We start from the raw sequence: 18,402 nt of genomic DNA on the forward strand, positions 1-18,402 counted from the left end.
TTCTCTGGCTGTGGACATTCTTTTTGTCAGCTCCTCCTCCGGGCTTTTGTGGCGAATATTTTCTTAATAAAGGGTGGTTTGTCATCTTTGTTTGCTGATGGATATCTTGTACCCAGGAATGATCTTGCACTGTGCTTGAGAGTTTGATAACTTTTTTTACTGAGAAGCCCATGAAGATGGTGTTGATATCTTTGTTCACCTTCCTAAGAAAGATGAGGCAGAAACCCTCTTGCTAATTGTATCATGATGTGGTGGGTTTAGCCTGCCCTTTGTAGCCATAATAACCCCCCCAGACCATCCCCACTGAGAACAAGGAACCGTTCCCATGTCGGTGAGGACATGCACATGCCAATATCTGGGTTCAGGATCTGGGATGGTAATGGGTGGCTTTTTCCTCTCCAGGTAGGGGTTCCTCAGCATGTGGTTGGTAGCCAAGCTGTTGTACAAGACCCTTTCTAAACAAGTGGGCCCCAAGGCAGATTGCTCCGCATTAGTTCTTGGTTAATTCTAGAGCAAGGTGTGGCTGGAATGCTGATGGCAGCTGACAGTATTGACAGGCCTTAGGTAAAGTCATGTTTCAGTGCACTTGGGAAGGAATGGGATAAGAATGATACATTGTTTGCCACTTCTCTCTTCCCCTTTATGCATCAATTGCACTTGCCAATTGCAGTGTTGAAACAAAGTTCCATTATCCGGATTCTTCCCTGACTCAAGGCAGCTTTGTTGGTGCCTGTAGGTTTGCAGGCATGAGTGTAACTTGGGTTGGCCTTCAGGAAGACCCTGGTAATGTTGATGACTGCTGAGCCTGCCTTGATGTTGGCCCCTTTGGCTGTAGTCAGGCAGGTAGAGCAGCCGTGTGTGACTGGGTGTACCTATCCCTGAGTTCTTGATAAAGGACGGGCATCCTTAAGACACTATTTTTGTTGACTTTTCTATGCATGAGTACAGTGTTTGATGGGCAACAATGAACAACCAATGGATGTTACTTCACAGGAAAAATGCATTGCAATGTATTTGATGTTGCTAGGCAATAAATTCATTTATGGGATAACAAAGTGATGTGTAGACGCATGACGTGACAGGAAGCATTTTTATCTTCTGAATAGGTTAGATAACAAACCATGTAAAGCCCACAAATGAGGATATTTAAAGGGCTATTAGAGCAGAAGACAGTGTGTAATTTTCTAATTCTGAAATCAAATGACATTTTAGGAAGGACCTGAACTTCCACCCAGGAAGCAGTATAGTTATTTTAATGTATTCATGGGGCACTTGGCATATCTGAGTGATTGAAATGGATTGACTTGATGAACATCAGTGAAACATTTTTGGTGGCAGCAAAGCAAAAAGCCCATTTGAGACTGGAGAACTGCTGGAGCGTTGTGGCTTTAGTCATCAGCGTTCTGAGGATGTTGTGGTGGAGCCACCAGTGTCTGGGTGAAGCTAAAACCAGAACGATATCCATGTAGCTCTGGGCGTAAGCAGGACTTGTGGCGTCATCCTGATTACATTCTCTTGTGATTAACTGCCACTTTGTCTCCTTGCTGTTTTTTTAAGAGGCATGCCCGAAAAAGTGTGTGTTGCTGGAGCATGGCTGGTCTGTTCTTCCAAGCAAAGGTTAGATTTCAGTATCAACTGAAGGAAACACAGTAACCTAATTTGCAAGTGCTTTCCAACAAATTACACCAATCTCTGTGTAAAGTTTCACAGCATAGCACACACACAAATTACTAGAAGAGTTGTTTTCTAAAGTCCTTATTTTCACTGGCACATGGAACCATCTGTGTTGGAAAACATCACTGAGATCATTAATTCTGTCTGCTTTGATAAGAAGCAACCTCTTGGTTGTTTTATGTGTTCACTCAACAAGTATTAATTTATTTGAAGTAAATCGAGCTGATGTTTACTTACAGCTGAAAGATCAAGGTGTAAATATGAATTCAAATATTGACAGAACATTGACTGGAACAAGATGAGTATCATAAAACTGGTCAGTGGAATGCTATCCTGGTTTTAGATGGGGAGAATTAGTTTTCTTAATGGTGGCTGGTATCAGCTGTTCACTCACTCCCCCATGCCTCAATGGGAAAGTAGAGCAAAATGGAAGAAAGTAGAACTCATGGGTTGAGATAAAGTCAGTTTAATTGGACAGAAAAGGAAGGGAAATTAATAATGTTAATGACAAAATAATGTACAAAACGAGTGATTCCCAGTGCAGTTGCTCCCCAACCAAAGATGGCCAAGCCATTGAGCAGCGCAGTGCCACACTTTGCACTGGAGTAGTACCTATCTTTATGAAATGCAGCTTATGGGAGATGTATGATGCCATTACACTTTTATTAGAAACAGACTGGACGATCCCTTTTGGCTCTGTCTGGCACTGTGCAAACCTTCCTAGAGATCTAATGCCTGCAAGACAAACCCCAATTGAAAATATGCTAAGTAGCTCCCAGGGGACTGGGAGAGACTGGTATGCCATTCCTGAATGCAAGGATCTCACATTTCCACTACAATAGCACAGTGTGCTGCTCTCCTTCTCATCAGTGTCTTTGCCTGTGGCTTACCCAGCATATTTATAGGTGGTGCACAAATGGGGTGGCAAAGAGTCATCTTCTGTCCATGGCTGGCAAAAGTTAATAGCAGTGATGTGAAGAAAAGTAGCACAGGGCCTTCTAGGTTACTAGATAAAGCAGGAGAACTGTTGAATAGAAGACAGCAGGAAAAAGAGAAGCATGTGGTTTCCAGCAATAAACCCATGTTGCCTTTCACAAGGCCCCTTGGCTTTGTTGTTCTTGCAGCTAAAAGTCACTTTTCTGATGCATCTACCAGGGACAGAGAGGAAGGCACTGTGAGGCTGCAGTTTTCCAGCTGTGAGGCAGGAACACTGTGATGAACCACTCAAGAAGCAGGCTTGCAGGGTACTTTATTCTGTAAACACTTTTCACACCAAAGGATGCCAAATGGCACAGTTGTCTTTCCAGCTCTAAAGAGGGGTGGTTTCTGGTGCTGAGTCTGTGGGAAGAACAGGGGAAAGACCTTTACAGATAAGTTTTTCATGTCTGGCTTGAAACATGGTAGACCAGCACAGCTGTGATTTGATGCAAGTCCTTATTGTTTTGCAGGCATGTGTGAAATGCTGAGAGGTGTGCCTGCATTTCTTGCTAGGGGTATAAAAAAACATTTGTGGTTTCTCTCTGCAGAGTGGCAGGAAATCCGGGATTGCTCCCAATTCTAGCAGCTGGTGTGCAGGAGCAGAAGGGCTGATTTTCAGGTGAGGAGCCGGCTGACCACCTGTCTGCAGCACTGCCCCGCTGCTGAGTAAACAGCTCTCTCAGAGGTTCCAAAGAAGGAACAGAACATTCTTTAACTTTCCATCAGTAGGTTGGAAAAAGAAACAACAAAGAAACTAAACCCACAAACCACAAAACCCACAAATCAGCCCTTGAAATGATGTCAGTTTTGTCTCTCTGCCTGTCAGCTCTGTGTTGATATGCTGAGATTCCTGCTGGGATGGGACAGACAAAAGGCTGTTTAGGGAGGCATTTGGGTAAAGGAGCACTGATTGCTTCCAGCCTGTGTAACTCCAACTGAGTGTGCAGCCATTGTTACTGGGAGCATATTTTTTCTGTTTTTTGGTTTGTTTGTTTGTTTGTTTGTTTCTTAAATTCTGTTAAATGAAGTGGCCCATCAATTTTTCAGCTTGGTGTTTCTGGGAAAGGGAAAAAAGGAATGCAGAGACCAGTTCATTTTTCAGTTTTGCATTTCAGTTTTGCAGCTTAAGCAGGACTGGGTCTGTGACAAACTGCTGTAGAAGCAGAAAAGCAGCGATGGCAAATTTAATCTGTTTCATTTAAGAGGTTAACACCTCTAGCTGTGGCCATAAGGATCACAAAGAACCTGAGCAGGTGCTGTGGTAACAGAAAGAACTAAAGTCCCAGTGATTGGAGTCTGTAATACAGGCAAATTCAGAGCACTTATAGCCCACCTCCAAACAAGTGATTGCTCCAAGCAAGGACTTTACCTCCTGTGGGAAAGCTGCCTGTGTTCATATTGCTGGCTGAAAGTAGGGGAAATATTCCAGGTTGGTCCCATAACATCTGCTGTTATAACATAGATTTCAGGCAGTTTCCTTATCAAGTCATTGGCTGGCTAAGACTGGATGCCACACAGGCAAAACAGCACTGAAAACCATAGTGGTTTACACATTCTTTGTGCAGTCCTGCTGCTCTTGCAGCACATCTTGGCATGCCCCTTTCCTTAGCACAGACACGGGGAAGTGGAAAGCACACAGAGCACAGGCAAGTAAATAAGGTTTGAAAGGTTTGATACACAGCCCTCAGGAAAATTTGCACTCAGATCAATTATTGGCATGGCTTAGACTCGAGCTAACAGCCTCAACACACACAGCTTAGGATCAAATTGTGATAACGTTTATTTTAGAAAAGAAACAGAACAGACAAATCTGCCTATTGTCTGCCTGGGATGTAATTAAAGATGTAGTTAAAGGGATCTGGAATTAAACAGAATGGTAGAGATAGAAAAGCACTAAGAAAGAACCATCTTCATTTGGTGGCCCCAGGTAGATTTCACTTCTAAAAAGTCTTATTTTCAGTGCTAAAGAACAGAAGAATTTCAGGTGTAGGCATTGCTGCTGGCAGCTGGTTGTGCTAGGCTGGGAGCTGGGAGTCTGCACAATGAAAGAAGCAGAATCTCTTGGGACTGCCAGAGAAGCACACAAAACCTTTAATCTGGGAAAGGAAGCTGGCAACTGCCCTGCGGCCCTTGAGAAGTTGCCAGTGCCTTTGTCAGGTTGCAGTCTTGCCAATTATCTCCTTGGCAGTGGAGGTGAATGAAAAACAGTTTTTTTTTATGGGCTGGGAGCCCAGTGCCTCCCAGCAATCAGGCTTCTTACAGAGGTTTGTAAAGGAGCAGCTTTGTTCTTGGTCTCTGTTTCCACTGGAGTTATCCCTTACCTTGGCTGAGAGTGTACAGCCACATTTCCTAACCTGACCTTGCGTTCGAGCTCACCAGGCTGGCTGAGCTCTGGCAGGCTGATTTCAGCAACAAGCGTGAAAAGATGATGAAATAGTATTTCAATGAAGTGAAACCCATTAGGATTTGGGTTTGTTTGGTTTTTTTTTGGTTGGTTGGTTGCTTTCTTGTTTTTCTTCCCATACACAAATACAGAAAGATAAAAAGCTGTATCTTTTGCATAGTGACCCTGCTTTCAGCTCCTGTGCCTGCCAGAGATTTGGATATTCCCTGAAGCCTTTGCTGAGCACAGAGTGCTACAGACACGTTCTCCCCAATTGTCAGCACAGCTCCTCAAGAGCAGAGAAAGCCCTTTTTCTGGTTGTAGGAGTCTTGCTATCCCTGGTGGCTCTTGGGTTTGCAGTAGTGTTACGTGGAGGAAGTCGAAGGAAACTGCTTACTGCCTCCAGAATTTCCCTTTGGGATTCTGTTAACAATAAAAGCCTCATAGTCATACATATGCAGCTTCTTCCAAGCAGTACACCCCCAAAAAAAGACGAAGGCTAAAATGAAGCCATTGCTATATGTGTTGCATATCAGTGTTTCAGGACCAAGATCTGCCCCTGTAAGACAATATTGTTTTGGAGATCTGAGTGCAGAGTTTCTGCTTGCATGCTGCACTCCCTGACCTGTAACCTGGTTCTTCAAATTTGCTTAGGGCTCCTGAGTGCTGCATGGCAACACCATGGCCAAACCCTTTCTAAATGCCTATAACTCTTCAACTGACCTCTGATCCTAGGCTCACTTTGGGAAGATTGAAGTGTTTTGCTGTAGATGGAGGAGCATAGCCTGGGCTAACAACCTCCCCGTGTTTCTTCAAGGACATTTTCAAATCTATTGTTTCATTTTTTTTCTGCCTCCTGATAATTGATGTTTTTCACTTTAATCCAGGATATGAATTTATTAGGAAGAAACCCAGTTACTGCTGATGTAGCTAAAGGGACTCCTTGCAGATGTTCTTTGCTGGGATGCACAGCTGGGACAAGGTAGGCATGAAACCCTCTATTGGCTTTCCAGTAACTTAGAGCAAACATCAGCACTCTGTGTATTTAGTAACAGCGTGAATGTTAGCTTCTAACATTTGTGATGTTGCCAACAAAAAACGTATTCCCAGTTTTGTTTTTGATAAGAACTGCACAAAACCAACTTCTTTACTAAGAGCTATTCCCACTTGAGTTACGCGGGTTAATATTTAACTGCTCCCTGTGAGTTAAAATAGCTGTCTACTGTAGTATGCAAAACTGCATTTCTGGTGCAGGGGATCACCTCTGTTCATCTTTCTCCCTGCTAGTGGGCAGACATATTCTGGACTGCCAGGTCAGCCTCCGAGCAAAGTGCTGATTTTCATAAAGAGGAGAGGCTCAGATATGAGTTGGGGAAACTGGGACAGGGAAAGACATTGTCAGGTGCTACGGATCAACGGGATACATCATCTCCTAGATCTGGATATGCTGATAGCTCCACTCAAGAGTGGTGTGTAACCTCAAGGTTGCAGCAGGGATTCATTTACCCTCGTAATGTTTTGTATGCACATGGCATCAGTGAGGCTTTGTTTGAACTGACGCTATTGATGAGGAAAACCTGGTTCTACTGGTCCTACTGAGGAACAGTAGTGTAGAAGGCAGTTGTCTCTCTGTCCACTATGACCTGATTCAAACATAAGAAGCACAAAGAAAGAAATGATAGTGTGGGTTCACCAAAGTGTTGTGTATCTTTTACATTCTGCAGCTGTTCATGGACCTAAGTTCATCCACGCCCCGTATTGGTGTTGAACTAGCATCACTGTCCACTCAGCAATAAGTGTGAAGGAATGGGGCAAGAATTAAGTCCCAAAAAGTAAGGAACTGGTCCTGGCCATGGCAGTGGAGGATATTTGACAGAGAGCTCAAAAAGAGTGGCTGGAGAGTGCATGCCATGGCCATCTATCTGTGTGACAGCTCAGAGCCAAAGGGACGTGATCCTGAGCCAGGAAAGCCTGTGTAACAAGTTCATTGGCCATAGCAGGATGAGATTGGGGTGAGGTTGATGTGTTTTTAAGAAGTGAAAAAGTGAGACTAAACTCTGGTTGCCTGAAAGGTGGGTTGGCTTGTTGGAGAGGGAGGGGACTGGCTGACTGCGACCTGCAGGTAATCTGACTTTAAGCATTAACTCCTTAGCAATGTGATGGATTTGCAACGAGTCCAGCTCTGGTCTGCAGCAAAGCACTCCAAGTGTAAAATGGACCATCAGCTTTTGAGGACAGGGATTGCTTTTGGATCAGAGCTACAGTCACTGCAAGAAGAAGAAACCAAAGATTTGTTTGTGTTTATGCTTTGAATCCTTCCTGATCCCTCAGGTAGGTAGTGGCCTGAAACCTATTTTCTTCTAGTGTGTGACAACCCTGCTTGTGCCCAAGGGGTTGGAACTAGATGATCTTTGAGGTGTAGAAAGTGTTTCTTTCCTCAGTTTGAGTAGCATTAGGTTTAAAATGATAGGAATGGAGTAAAACTGCTATCTTGTCTGAAAAATTGGACCTGTGTGCTGAGATTCGGGGAATGTTAGGAGGGAGGGTGTGAACACTTGCAGGAAATTCAGAGAGGAGACCAGCCCACTGATTCAGTACACCTGGAAATAGCTGCATTGGGCACACCTCTGGGCAGCAGCAGCAGAGCTTCCACCTCTCCTGGGCCTCTCACTATGGGGTTTTTAATCAGAAGGCTTTCTAAGGACCTCAGAATATTCCGTTGGCTCCTTATTTTAACAGTCTTTACCCTCATCATTACTAGTTTTAGCTCCTTGTTTGGCATGGATAAAGGCATTTTCAGGTAAGAGCCCTGCTTCCTTGCAATACATGCTTATGAATAGAGTGCTTCCGCTCGCTTTCTCTCCCCCTCTCTCTTTTGATCTTGAAAGTTGCACTTTAGATCTGGGTTTGATGACTATTTTGCTTTAGAAAACCATGTTGTATACAATCAGAGCACAGTGCTGGAAGATCACAGCCAAACTTTCTTCTGCTGAATCTCCAACTCCTAGTATTTCCCTGCAGAGCTGCTGTAAGAAAGCAGCTTTTACTTCACAAAAGGTGTGTTTCCATAGTTTGGCAGTACATATTTGCTTTCCATAGTTTGGCACTCCATGTTGGCTTTTACCTGGTAGCTCCTATAAGGACCTCATCTAGTTCTAGGCTAGACTGCATCGCTAGACATTGAATTTGGTGTGACACCTTTATGTTTATAGTGATTTCAGCAATTAACTCCTAACGTAACACAAATATGCGGTGTCCTGGCACACTGATGTCATGCTGATATGATAAAGATAGCAATTACCTTCTTTTTTGTATTCCTGGCTTCTTTAAACCATTTTGTCCTGCACAGGTACTATAAATGCTGCTGATGATGAATCTTCATGTAGAACACACCCAGGCATTTGCAGGATGTGGCTATGTCTGTTTCTATTTTTGTGCCTTTATATGCAATGTGAAATGCAGAAAGCAGCATTGTTATGGTCTTATTTGCCCCATGAGTCAGAAAATTTTAGCGTAGATGAAGATGACAAGGAAATCTTATTGTGCTTCCACAGTTGTTTGCCAGCTGTACTTCAGAGCCTGATGTTTGTTGGGCTGGGTTGAATCAGTTGTCTGGTTTTAAAGTGCTGGTCAGGGAAACAAGGTCCTATTGCAGGCACAAGTGCCTGACCACATGGCTCTGACAGCAGGAAGTAAGGTTTGGGATGCAAAGAGCCCTCCATTTTGCATTTTGGTCTCAAATGTTACCAAATTTCTTTTTATATAGAATCTAAGTGAAATCTTTCCTTTGATTGGAATATGCGGTGATGGATTTAAATGCGAAAGACTGTGATAGAAAGCAACCGTTGCATCCTTGATTGAAGCTGGTTAAATGAGGAGGTAAAGGAAGAGCTGATGGGCTCCTCTTTTCACGGGAAATGCTATTGTAGATGTCCAAACATCCAGTTTATGTCAAATGATTTTTAAAAGCCATCCCAGGCTAATAATTTCCTAATCACAGTGTATTGCTCTGCAGCCTCATCAGTAATCAAAGTGCTGTCTCCAACCTCTTATCTGCAGAGGTGCTTTTTTTTCCCCACCTTGGGAGCACTTCCCAGCATCATGCAACAAAGAAGTCATGCAAACAATTATATCACCCAAAGGGAAAAGTGTGAGATCAGACATTTTTCACAGAGGGAGCTGTGAGGTGCTAGAGGCTGTGGATGTCCCATCCCTGGAGGTGCTCAAGGCCAGGTTGGTTGGGCCCTGGGCAGCTTGAGCTGGTGCCTGATCCTGTGGTTGGCAGTGCTGCCCATGTGGAGCTGGACGATTTTTGAGGTCCCTTCCAACTCAAACCACTCTAGGATTCTGTGTATATAAGAATTATTTTAGACATATAAGCTTTAGGATGTATTTAATAGCTTTGAAGTGCCCGTTATAAGGTGTTTGTAGCTGGTGAGTGCTGTGTGATGCCATTGCAGTAGCTAAGGGGAAAATGAGAGAAAACAGTGTCTTGTGGCCCCAGATGTGCAGGGCTGGATTCAGTCCTTGGTTCTGACCCAAAATCAAGTGGTGAAACTGGGGGTTGTACAGTTTTTTTCTGCATTATTCTGTACCTGAGTTCACAGCATCGCTTTGTTCTCTCTGCAGGACAGTTAGCTTCTCCAGGCAGGATCTGTACTGGAGCTTTGGCTAATGTGGAGCTATGTCTGACTTGTGGCGTGCTCTCTTTGGAAGGTATCTTAAGTGAATCTGATGATAGAAGTGCCTTTCTCAAATCCCTCGGGATCTGATCCTGGGATATTACCAGTTTGCATTATATCTGATTGGTCTCTCTGAGGCAAGTTAGTTTTGGTGATGAACTGGTGTTTGGCGGACCAAATTATGGAGCATATGGTAGCAATTGGTCTTTTTATGACTGTAATTTCCAATGTCATAGATGCAGATGATATAAAAGAAGTGATAAATGCTTAAGGAGTGAATTTCATTTCTTATCAGACTTCCTTTTCTGAACTCTGTAAGATCTCCATACCCTCGGTACAGAAGATGATAAAGAAGGTGGAATGCCAGATGGCATTTGTCAGATGGTCTTTGTGTTTCGTATTCCCATGTCCTGAACTCGGTATCTCTGAAGGAGTCCTGCAGTGCTGTGTGTACACTCCTGGGGGTTGTCCTGCCCTGGGCAGGGCAGAGCTATTCTGTGCTGGTTTGTAGTTAATGTAAAGCATATTTCATGAGTTAAGTCCTGAAGAGGAGCATGGAAATTTAAATAACACTTTGGTGGCAATTGCCTACATGAAATTGAATTCAGACAGCATCCTTCTAACAAGGGCGTTTTACTTCCCAGCAGAAACTCAGTTGCAGATACCAATGCAAGTCATCTGAGTGCAGTGGTTGTGTGCAGAAGCGATCTGAAGCACAGTCAAGAGCACAAGAAATGTGCTGGAAGCTGCACAGTGTTAATTGGAAAGTGTTTGTGATGTGTCTGCTTTTCCTTTAATTGCGTTCAGGCAGCTCAAGGTTTACCAAAGCATCTCACATATGCTACAAGTGGACGCCCAAGATCAGCGAGGTTCAGGCTATTCTGCTAACGGGAAAACTTCAAAGGTTGGTTTGGAGAGAAATGCTACACGGCTTGAACTGAATACTACAGTGAGTACACCAGGTTGGGAAGGAAAGGAAAGGCAGAAGAAAACAATGAAACCAGTTGCCAGGGTGGAAGAAGCCAAGAAGGTGACTGTGAAACCATTCCCTGAGGTGGTGGGAATCAAGAATACCACAGCATTAACAGCCTCTGTGGTGGAGAGAACGAAGGAGAAAAAAGCAGCAAGACCAGTTCCAGGGGTCGAGGAAGCTGATGGAAACAGAACAATGATACCACTTCCCAGGATGAAGGGAGACAAAGAGAAGGTGACTGTGAAACCATCCTTTGGGATGAAGGGAGCTCACACAAACGGCACGTCCAAAGACAAACCAAAGGCAGAAGAGCCTCCTGCATCAGTGAAAAGACCTGTGACTCAGACTGCCACAGTGACAGAAAAGAAGAAACTGAGGGCAGCTGACTTCAAGACTGAGCCGCAGTGGGATTTTGATGATGAGTACCTACAGGATAGCTCATCTCCAGCATCGGTAGGTGTGATGGCCTTGTGTGTATATCCCTGTTGACCTCTTTGTCCACTGCCTCCTGGGCATCTTTGCCCTTCAGTGTGGAGGCTGATCTCCAAGCTGGTAGATCAACCCACTCATATACACAGGTGCTGCTGAGCCCCAGAGCAGGAGAGCTGTGTGAGTTGTTCTAGCGCAGTGGTCCTAGATGGGCCATTTCTGTCTTTGAAGTCTCAATGCTGCAGCCTTCCACCACTGCTGTATGGCATTTTGGTGGCATTAAGGTGAATGTAGGTGTTGCTGGGGAGGACTGCCAGGGCTGCAGGCACTGTGTTATTCTGCTCAGGCCTCTCCCTGCTCTCTTGAAAACATTTATTCCAGCCCCACAGTGCCCTGGGAGACATACAGAGAGCAGAGGTAGATTAGCTGCAGTGATGAAAGATCCTGGGATGAACTTTACTGTTCTGATGTTTTCTTTCTGAGTTCTTTCTCCTTTGTGGTTTTTGCCCCTTTTGGCAATGCAAGCCATTCTTTTGCTGACAGGTTGTGCTCTTCAGTGTGGCACTGAGCCATATGAAGAGGAGAAGATCCGTGATTCTATTAAATAGAAAAATTGGCTGTTAAACCCTTGAGCTCATTTACTGGCCCAGCCTTACTGGGACACAGCAGAAGGGCCTGGCTCACGATCAAGTGTGTGGAGCAGTATGTGCATCTTTGTTCCTGGACTTGAGGTGCCAAAAATACAAACAGGAGTGGGCAAGATATGTGACTGAGCGTGCATGTGCCACATGAGACAATCCCTCACCCCTCCTGCCCCATTCTACTGCACTACACATAGAGCAGTTAGGTCAGCAGGATCCTGCTTGTTGACTCCCAAATGCTTCTGTCTTCTGTAGCTCCTTGGAGAAGACATGCAGCTATCTTGGAGTGCAGAACAGGAGCTGGCTGAGAGATGAGGGATAACAGTAGGAAGCCAGGAGTGTTCTCCACGCTAAGTGGGGCTGCAGAACATCTGGGCGTGCAGAACAGCTGAGGCAGTTTCCCCTTCCACAGTAGTGGAAAACAGAGGAAGTACATGCAGAAGGGCTGTTGGTGCATCTAGACATCATGCACTGAGTCTTGCTTCTAAATGTCATCTCTAATTCTGCAAAGAGAGGGAGTAACTAGAAGTGCTTCCAACTTCCTTCATTTCCCGTACAGTCAGACTTGCCCCTAATTCCTCTTGTATTGATCCAGACTAGCTGTGGAAGCACGAGAAGTACCAGGCCTTGAACAGTACAAAGTACAGCTTGACCAGGCAGGGAACATCCCTGACTCTGGACATGTAACATGCTAAAAATGAAACGACACCAACATCAAACCCTGTGCAGTGTTTTTATCATTGCAGCGCTGTTATGACAAGCAGGATATCACTCTCACCTGCAGCAGGGAGCCCAGCTCAGCTGTGAGCATGCTGCAAGGCTTTGGCAATGCAGTCTGGCCATTGCTGGGGGTTTGAAGTGGGCACATAGATCCACTTGATCTTCTCTTTTGTATTTTGGTAGATGCTGTAGTAACTGTGTGGGGGAGATGTCTAAGACAGTAAAGCCTAAATTGACTCAGTGGAAAATCCACCACAGTTGGAGCTGTCTGCTCTCCATCTGCACACACAGCCTAATTCTTGCCAGCTGCAGTGAGGCCATTCTTGTTACATAGGATCAGCTGACTTGGATTCCTGTATCAGCTGTATATTGCTCTGTTATTCCTTTAGGACACAGAATAAGTTGCTTCTTTTGAGGGAGCAGCAATGGTGATCTGACCCCACGTGTGTGTGTGTGTGCATGTTGTATCTGAGATCAAAGCATTGTGGGCTGTGTTGTCAACAGGGACTGCTGGCCTTATCCACTGGGTTTAGGTTACGCCTGTTACAGGTATCAATTGGCATCAGGTAGTGAGGCCTGAGGCCATTAAAACCTGTGAGTACTGCAGGCCTGTTATTCTGAAGAGGGAAGTCTCAGAGACTTGGAGTAATGCTGCCTTATTTGTAAGTGATTTTGCATCATCTAATTGTTCATCTGTTACTGTGCCTCATGTTTGTGGTAATGAGAGGAGTGGATGATCCATTGGAGTTTCTCTGATTCTCTACACTACATTTGTGCACAGGCACTCAGACAGGTTTATCAGCTCCCTGCTAATCAGCCCTTATTGTTTCTCCTTGTTTTTCAAGACCTGCTCTGAATCAGTGAGGGCCAAGGCTGCCAAGTCTGAATGGCTACGAGATCTTTTCCTGCCAAACATCACACTCTTCATAGACAAGAGTTACTTCAATATCAGTGAGTGGGACCGCCTGGAGCATTTTGCACCTCCCTATGGCTTCATGGAGCTGAATTACTCACGTGAGTCTGCCAGGGTTTTCAGAATGGGACCACGAAAGCTTCCCACAGGAGCTGTATGCTGAGTTTCTGGTGGTTTGCAGGACCTCCCTGTCAAACACATTAAGCAAGGTGGACCTGGTGGAGGAAACTGTGGTGGTTTCTGTGTCCATTCCCAAGGCTTTTGATGCTAATGCTCCACTATGTCTGCTTCACAGTGGTAGAAGAAGTCATGACGCGGCTGCCCATAAATCCCCACCAGCAGCTGCTCCTGGCCAACAGTAGCAGCAACGTGTCAACGTGCATCAGCTGTGCTGTTGTGGGGAATGGAGGGATACTGAATAACTCTGGAATGGGCCAGGAGATCGACTCCCATGACTATGTGTTCCGGTAAGGCAATCTGATGGTTTCTTCCTTCTTAGGAGATACACAGCTTAGCCTGCTCTGACTAGCAGGAAATTGTGCTGACTGCCAGCTGCCCAAATGATTGGTGGCAGAAGGAGATGAAAAACCACAAAGTTCTTTCTTTTATTCCATTTATAAACAGGGTGCCAGCACTTTCCATGGTTATCTGCTAACTGCTTCCCTGTTTGATTTCCCTGGCCAGGGTGAGCGGGGCTGTAATCAAAGGTTACGAAAAGGATGTGGGAACAAAAACCTCCTTCTATGGATTCACTGCGTTCTCACTTGTGTCCTCACTCCAGAACTTGGGACGCAAAGGGTTCAAGAGTATCCCACAGGGGAAGGTAAGTCAGGTCTATGCTTGTACAGCTTTGATAGGATTCTGTTCACCTGTGGCCTTTATTCCTGATCATTTCATGCTTGATGGGCAAAAGGGCTGAGCTAACACTTCAGCATTCCTATTAGTGAGGGGTCCTTGGCTTGAGAGTAAATATTCACAGTAGCAAATTGTGTTAGTCCAACCCTAACCCTTTAGAATATAATAGAGTAATTCACCTAGAACTGCCCGACCAAATCAGGGCTAACCAAAGTTAAATCATATTATTAAGGGCATTCTCCAGATGCCTCCTGAACAGTGGCAGGCGAGTCATCAGCCACCTTGCTGGGGAGCCTGATCCAGTGTCTGACCACCCTCACGAACTGTTGGCATGTTGAAGTAGCTACAGATCAGCTGTTCTCCCCGTTCTGTCACTGTGGGATGGTTAAAAGCTGCAGAGCACAGCTGAGTGCTTGAGAAGTTCAATCAGCTTACATGTCTGCTTGCTTTTTGGTGTTAAAGGACACGTCTCTCTTGTGTTGTTCATTAATGCTCACTTGTTCTTTCTTAGCATATCAGATACATTCACTTCCTGGAGGCAGTTAGAGACTATGAGTGGCTGAAGGCTCTTCTGCTGAACAAGAATATCAAGAAAGGATTCCTGAACCACTATGGGTAAAGCCAACTAACCCCACCTGGACATCCTTCAGTGTGGAGCTCTCTGCTGTACCTTCTCCACAGTGCTCAGTCTGCCGAGTTGCAGACCGGGTTAAACCCTTCCTCCTTGCTGATTTATCTGAAGAAACATCTTTCCCCCCCAGCTGTGAGCTCTGCTGTGACCAATACGCCTCCTTCCTAGTTATTTCTATAGTAGCTGCTTTTAGTGGTGCGTGGCCTGAGCTCAGAGAAAGCTTTGAGTTTCTCTGGGATGAACGCATGCAGCATGGTGGCTGTATGAACGCATGCTGCTTTCTGCTTTGGTGGCTGTATGTGGTCCTACTCACAGATGAAGACCTGGTTTCACTAAGTCTTATCTATACATACACATGTTTTAGATGTTTCCATCTCCTTTGTTGCCACTCTTGCAGCAAGCTACGGTGGCTTTGTCATCATCTAAGAAATGTTGCAGAATAATTGAACAACATGATTCTTCTCTCACCACCAAGTGCATCAGGCTGATGCCATAACGAAATATAGGAGTTTATGCCGAGTCTCCCTATTTCTGTCCCTAGGCAAAGGCCCCGGGAAAGATTTGATGAAGATTTCACAATGAATAAGTACCTGGTAACTCACCCTGATTTCCTCAGATACTTGAAAAACAGGTGAGCTGGGAACTGTGTGCTCTCTGGCTAGCAGCACCTCTCTCTTTCTCTGTGCTCTCTCTTTCCAACCCACTGACTTGTAACTGCAGCTGAGCCGTACCAGCAGGTTCAGGGTAAGCTTCACCAGTGTGCAGTCACTTAAAGTGCTCTGGTATTGCAGTGGGATGTTAGCTGCAGGTAGACCTACAGACTTCTCATCCGTGAGCTAGAGAAGCTGCAGCTCTCAGACAGATTGGCTTTCTGCATCCAAAAGGGGTCAAGTGGCAATGTTAGATGTGAGCAGAGCATTGCTGAGGTACCAGAATAGTTAACCTGTTCAAGACCAACCTTTCATGTTACCCATTGCTCAGCATGTTGGAGGAAGGCTCCATAACAGCCCTCCTCTCCTTAGACCCCATCTTAACTCAAGGGATTAGCTATTCCCTCAAGCACAGTAATGGGCTCTTCTTCAGCATCCCATTTGTGTGGCCTGACTGCATTTCTTTGCATCTCTGATCCTTTTCACAAGTGTGTGCTGGACACTGTCACTGTAAGATCTGCCAATTGTGGGCCATAGATGGCCAGGAGATGTAGGAAGAAGAGCTCCTGTTGTGCCCAGCTTTGATTGTGTTTGCCCTTTGGTCTCCTTGAGAGCTGCGTTATGTCTTTCTGATAGATAGCAAATGCAATGCCAGATGGCTTGCACTCCCCTGCTCATTCTTCTCTCTCTCCTCTGACTTGGGATCTTTCCAAGGCCAGGAGGGCTCAAAAGCTATTTTTAATGTGTGGATTCCTACCTTCCTAACAACTGCTGGCACAAAATACAGCAGCTCCTAGCAGATTTTGTGACCCTTCTTCTGCACCTTTCCTGCATTGTTTCACTCCTGAATGTGGATGGGGAGGATATACCAGGGGACTTCAAAGCCACTTCTGCACCTCAAGGCAAGGAACAGGGAGTGATCTGAACGTAATATGTCCTTTAATCATGGCCCCCTTTATCCCCAGCTGAGCTGGGTTCAGTGCAGGTGATGGAAGCATCCTGGGCTGGCCTTGTGCTTCACTGAGCACACAGCACTATCTACACGTGAGCAGTCATGGCTTGTTTGAAATGCTCAGTGTGGCCACAAGCTGCTGCAAGGAGGGAAAGTGCCAACTGAGCCAAGGAGGACAAGCCATGCACAGCTTGAACCAGCACGCTCAGCAGCTGCTCCATTCTTTCTTCTCTCGTGCTGCAGGTTCTTAAAGTCTAAGAATCTGCAGAAGCGCTACTGGAGGCTGTACAGACCCACAACTGGAGCCCTCCTGCTGCTGACTGCCCTGCATCTCTGTGACCGGGTAAAGGCATTATGATTCTTGCACAACACCCCTGTCTGGAAACAAAGGATATAATTGAGTATGGCTGTCTCCAGCCCTGACTTGTCAGCTAGAGGGGAACAGATTGAGCACAAAAAAAGCAGCCCCAAAATAGCTTGTGCAGCCTGTTTCAGGGCCTGAGAGCAGTTGGGCCTCCCAGGCAGTCAGTGCAAGGGAACGTTGGCTTTCTGGGGCCCCTTTTCACAGCCTGGTCTATCTTGGGTGCCCTTGCAATGTCACTGGGAGGCATCCTTGTCCCGTGCTCTCACCCTGTTTGGGAGCTGTCCTGTATTTCACTGAGCTCCCTCTGTCCTTGCTGAGCCCTCCTGTCTTTCCCAGGTGAGTGCCTACGGCTACATCACAGAAGGTCACCAGAAGTACTCGGATCACTACTATGACAAGGAGTGGAAACGCCTGGTCTTCTACATTAACCATGACTTCAACTTGGAGAAGCAGGTGTGGAAAAGGCTTCATGATGAGAACATCATGAAGCTCTACCAGAGAAACTGACTGTGCGGCAAGGGCCATTGCCTGGGAAATCTCAACAGAACCTCATGGGGAAAAGCAGAGGACCTCGGAATCCAGCTCTGGATTTCCAGGCCCAGCTTCAGCTCCACAGAGATATTTCCTTCCTTTGGTATCTTTATTTTCTCACAGCACTTCCTAAAACGTGCATATTCTACAGACCAAGAGACGAGCGGGGAAAAGTGCCTCCAAACAAGCTCCATTTGTCTTGTGGATGGTTGTAGGCTTTGGTGCTGGGAAAGAGGAATCCAGGATGAATCTGAATAGCAGATGTTCCAGTGCCCAGTATCTTAATCGGGTTCTCCCTCTGCAAGGAGATGGTCTTGGGGCTGGGGCTGGTTTTGCTCTAGGTGGGTTCTCTCTGTGAGTAGTGCTCTGTGTGGAGCTGGGTGTTTTGGGTAAGCAGTGGACGGAAATGGGGACGTGCACAATCCTGTCTCAAGGGGATGATTTGTGTCCTGGAGGTGCTGCTGTCCCTCTTCTTACCGCGGGCATAAAGGAAGGACCGAACACTTCCAAATGAATCTCAGTTCCCAATGTGACTTTGCTGTGACACCTCCTGGGGAGCACTGTGATGTCTGGTGCCCAGCCTGCTGCCCTTGGCCTACCTCACCATCAGCACAAGGGATGGAGAGAGCTCTCCTTAATGCAGCAGGATGCCGGACATTGTGCCTCTTGCTGTGGGGCTCCCCTGGCTGCAGACCACATGTGATGAGGCTGGTGAAGAAGCTGGTGCTTGGCTGTGTGCTTCCTCCTACCAGGAGAAATGGGAATTCTCAGTGTCCAGGGATGGATGCTGTCTGTCCTCGCTGCTGGCTGGAGCACCTGCCTACACCGTGCTGAGAAAAGCACTGTTGCATCCAACAAGCCTTTGGAGTACTGGCCTTCTGAGTGGGGCTTTGCAGACAAAATAAACAGCACTGCTTTACCCCAGCTGATTTCCATTGCAGCCCTCTGAGATGTGGTCAGTATCTTTATGTCTCAGTGCCCCCACCGAGGGTTTTCCTGCTGCACCCACGGGCTCTGTGCCCCGCA

General features: G+C 45.9%; 1 protein-coding gene across 1 annotated transcript; it reads left to right on the plus strand.

The window, feature by feature from the left end:
• Positions 1-7,707: 7,707 nt before the first annotated feature.
• Positions 7,708-18,241, plus strand: ST6GALNAC1 (ST6 N-acetylgalactosaminide alpha-2,6-sialyltransferase 1). Its single transcript, XM_072351730.1, has 9 exons — positions 7,708-7,835; positions 10,525-11,143; positions 13,326-13,494; positions 13,689-13,860; positions 14,078-14,216; positions 14,760-14,863; positions 15,421-15,510; positions 16,725-16,824; positions 17,182-18,241. The coding sequence occupies exons 1-9, from the start codon at positions 7,708-7,710 to the stop codon at positions 17,350-17,352; spliced, it is 1,692 nt and encodes a 563-aa protein (XP_072207831.1). The 3' UTR covers positions 17,353-18,241.
• Positions 18,242-18,402: the final 161 nt, after the last annotated feature.

Source organism: Excalfactoria chinensis, chromosome 17, assembly GCF_039878825.1.
Source record: "Excalfactoria chinensis isolate bCotChi1 chromosome 17, bCotChi1.hap2, whole genome shotgun sequence".
Lineage (NCBI taxonomy): Eukaryota > Metazoa > Chordata > Aves > Galliformes > Phasianidae > Excalfactoria > Excalfactoria chinensis.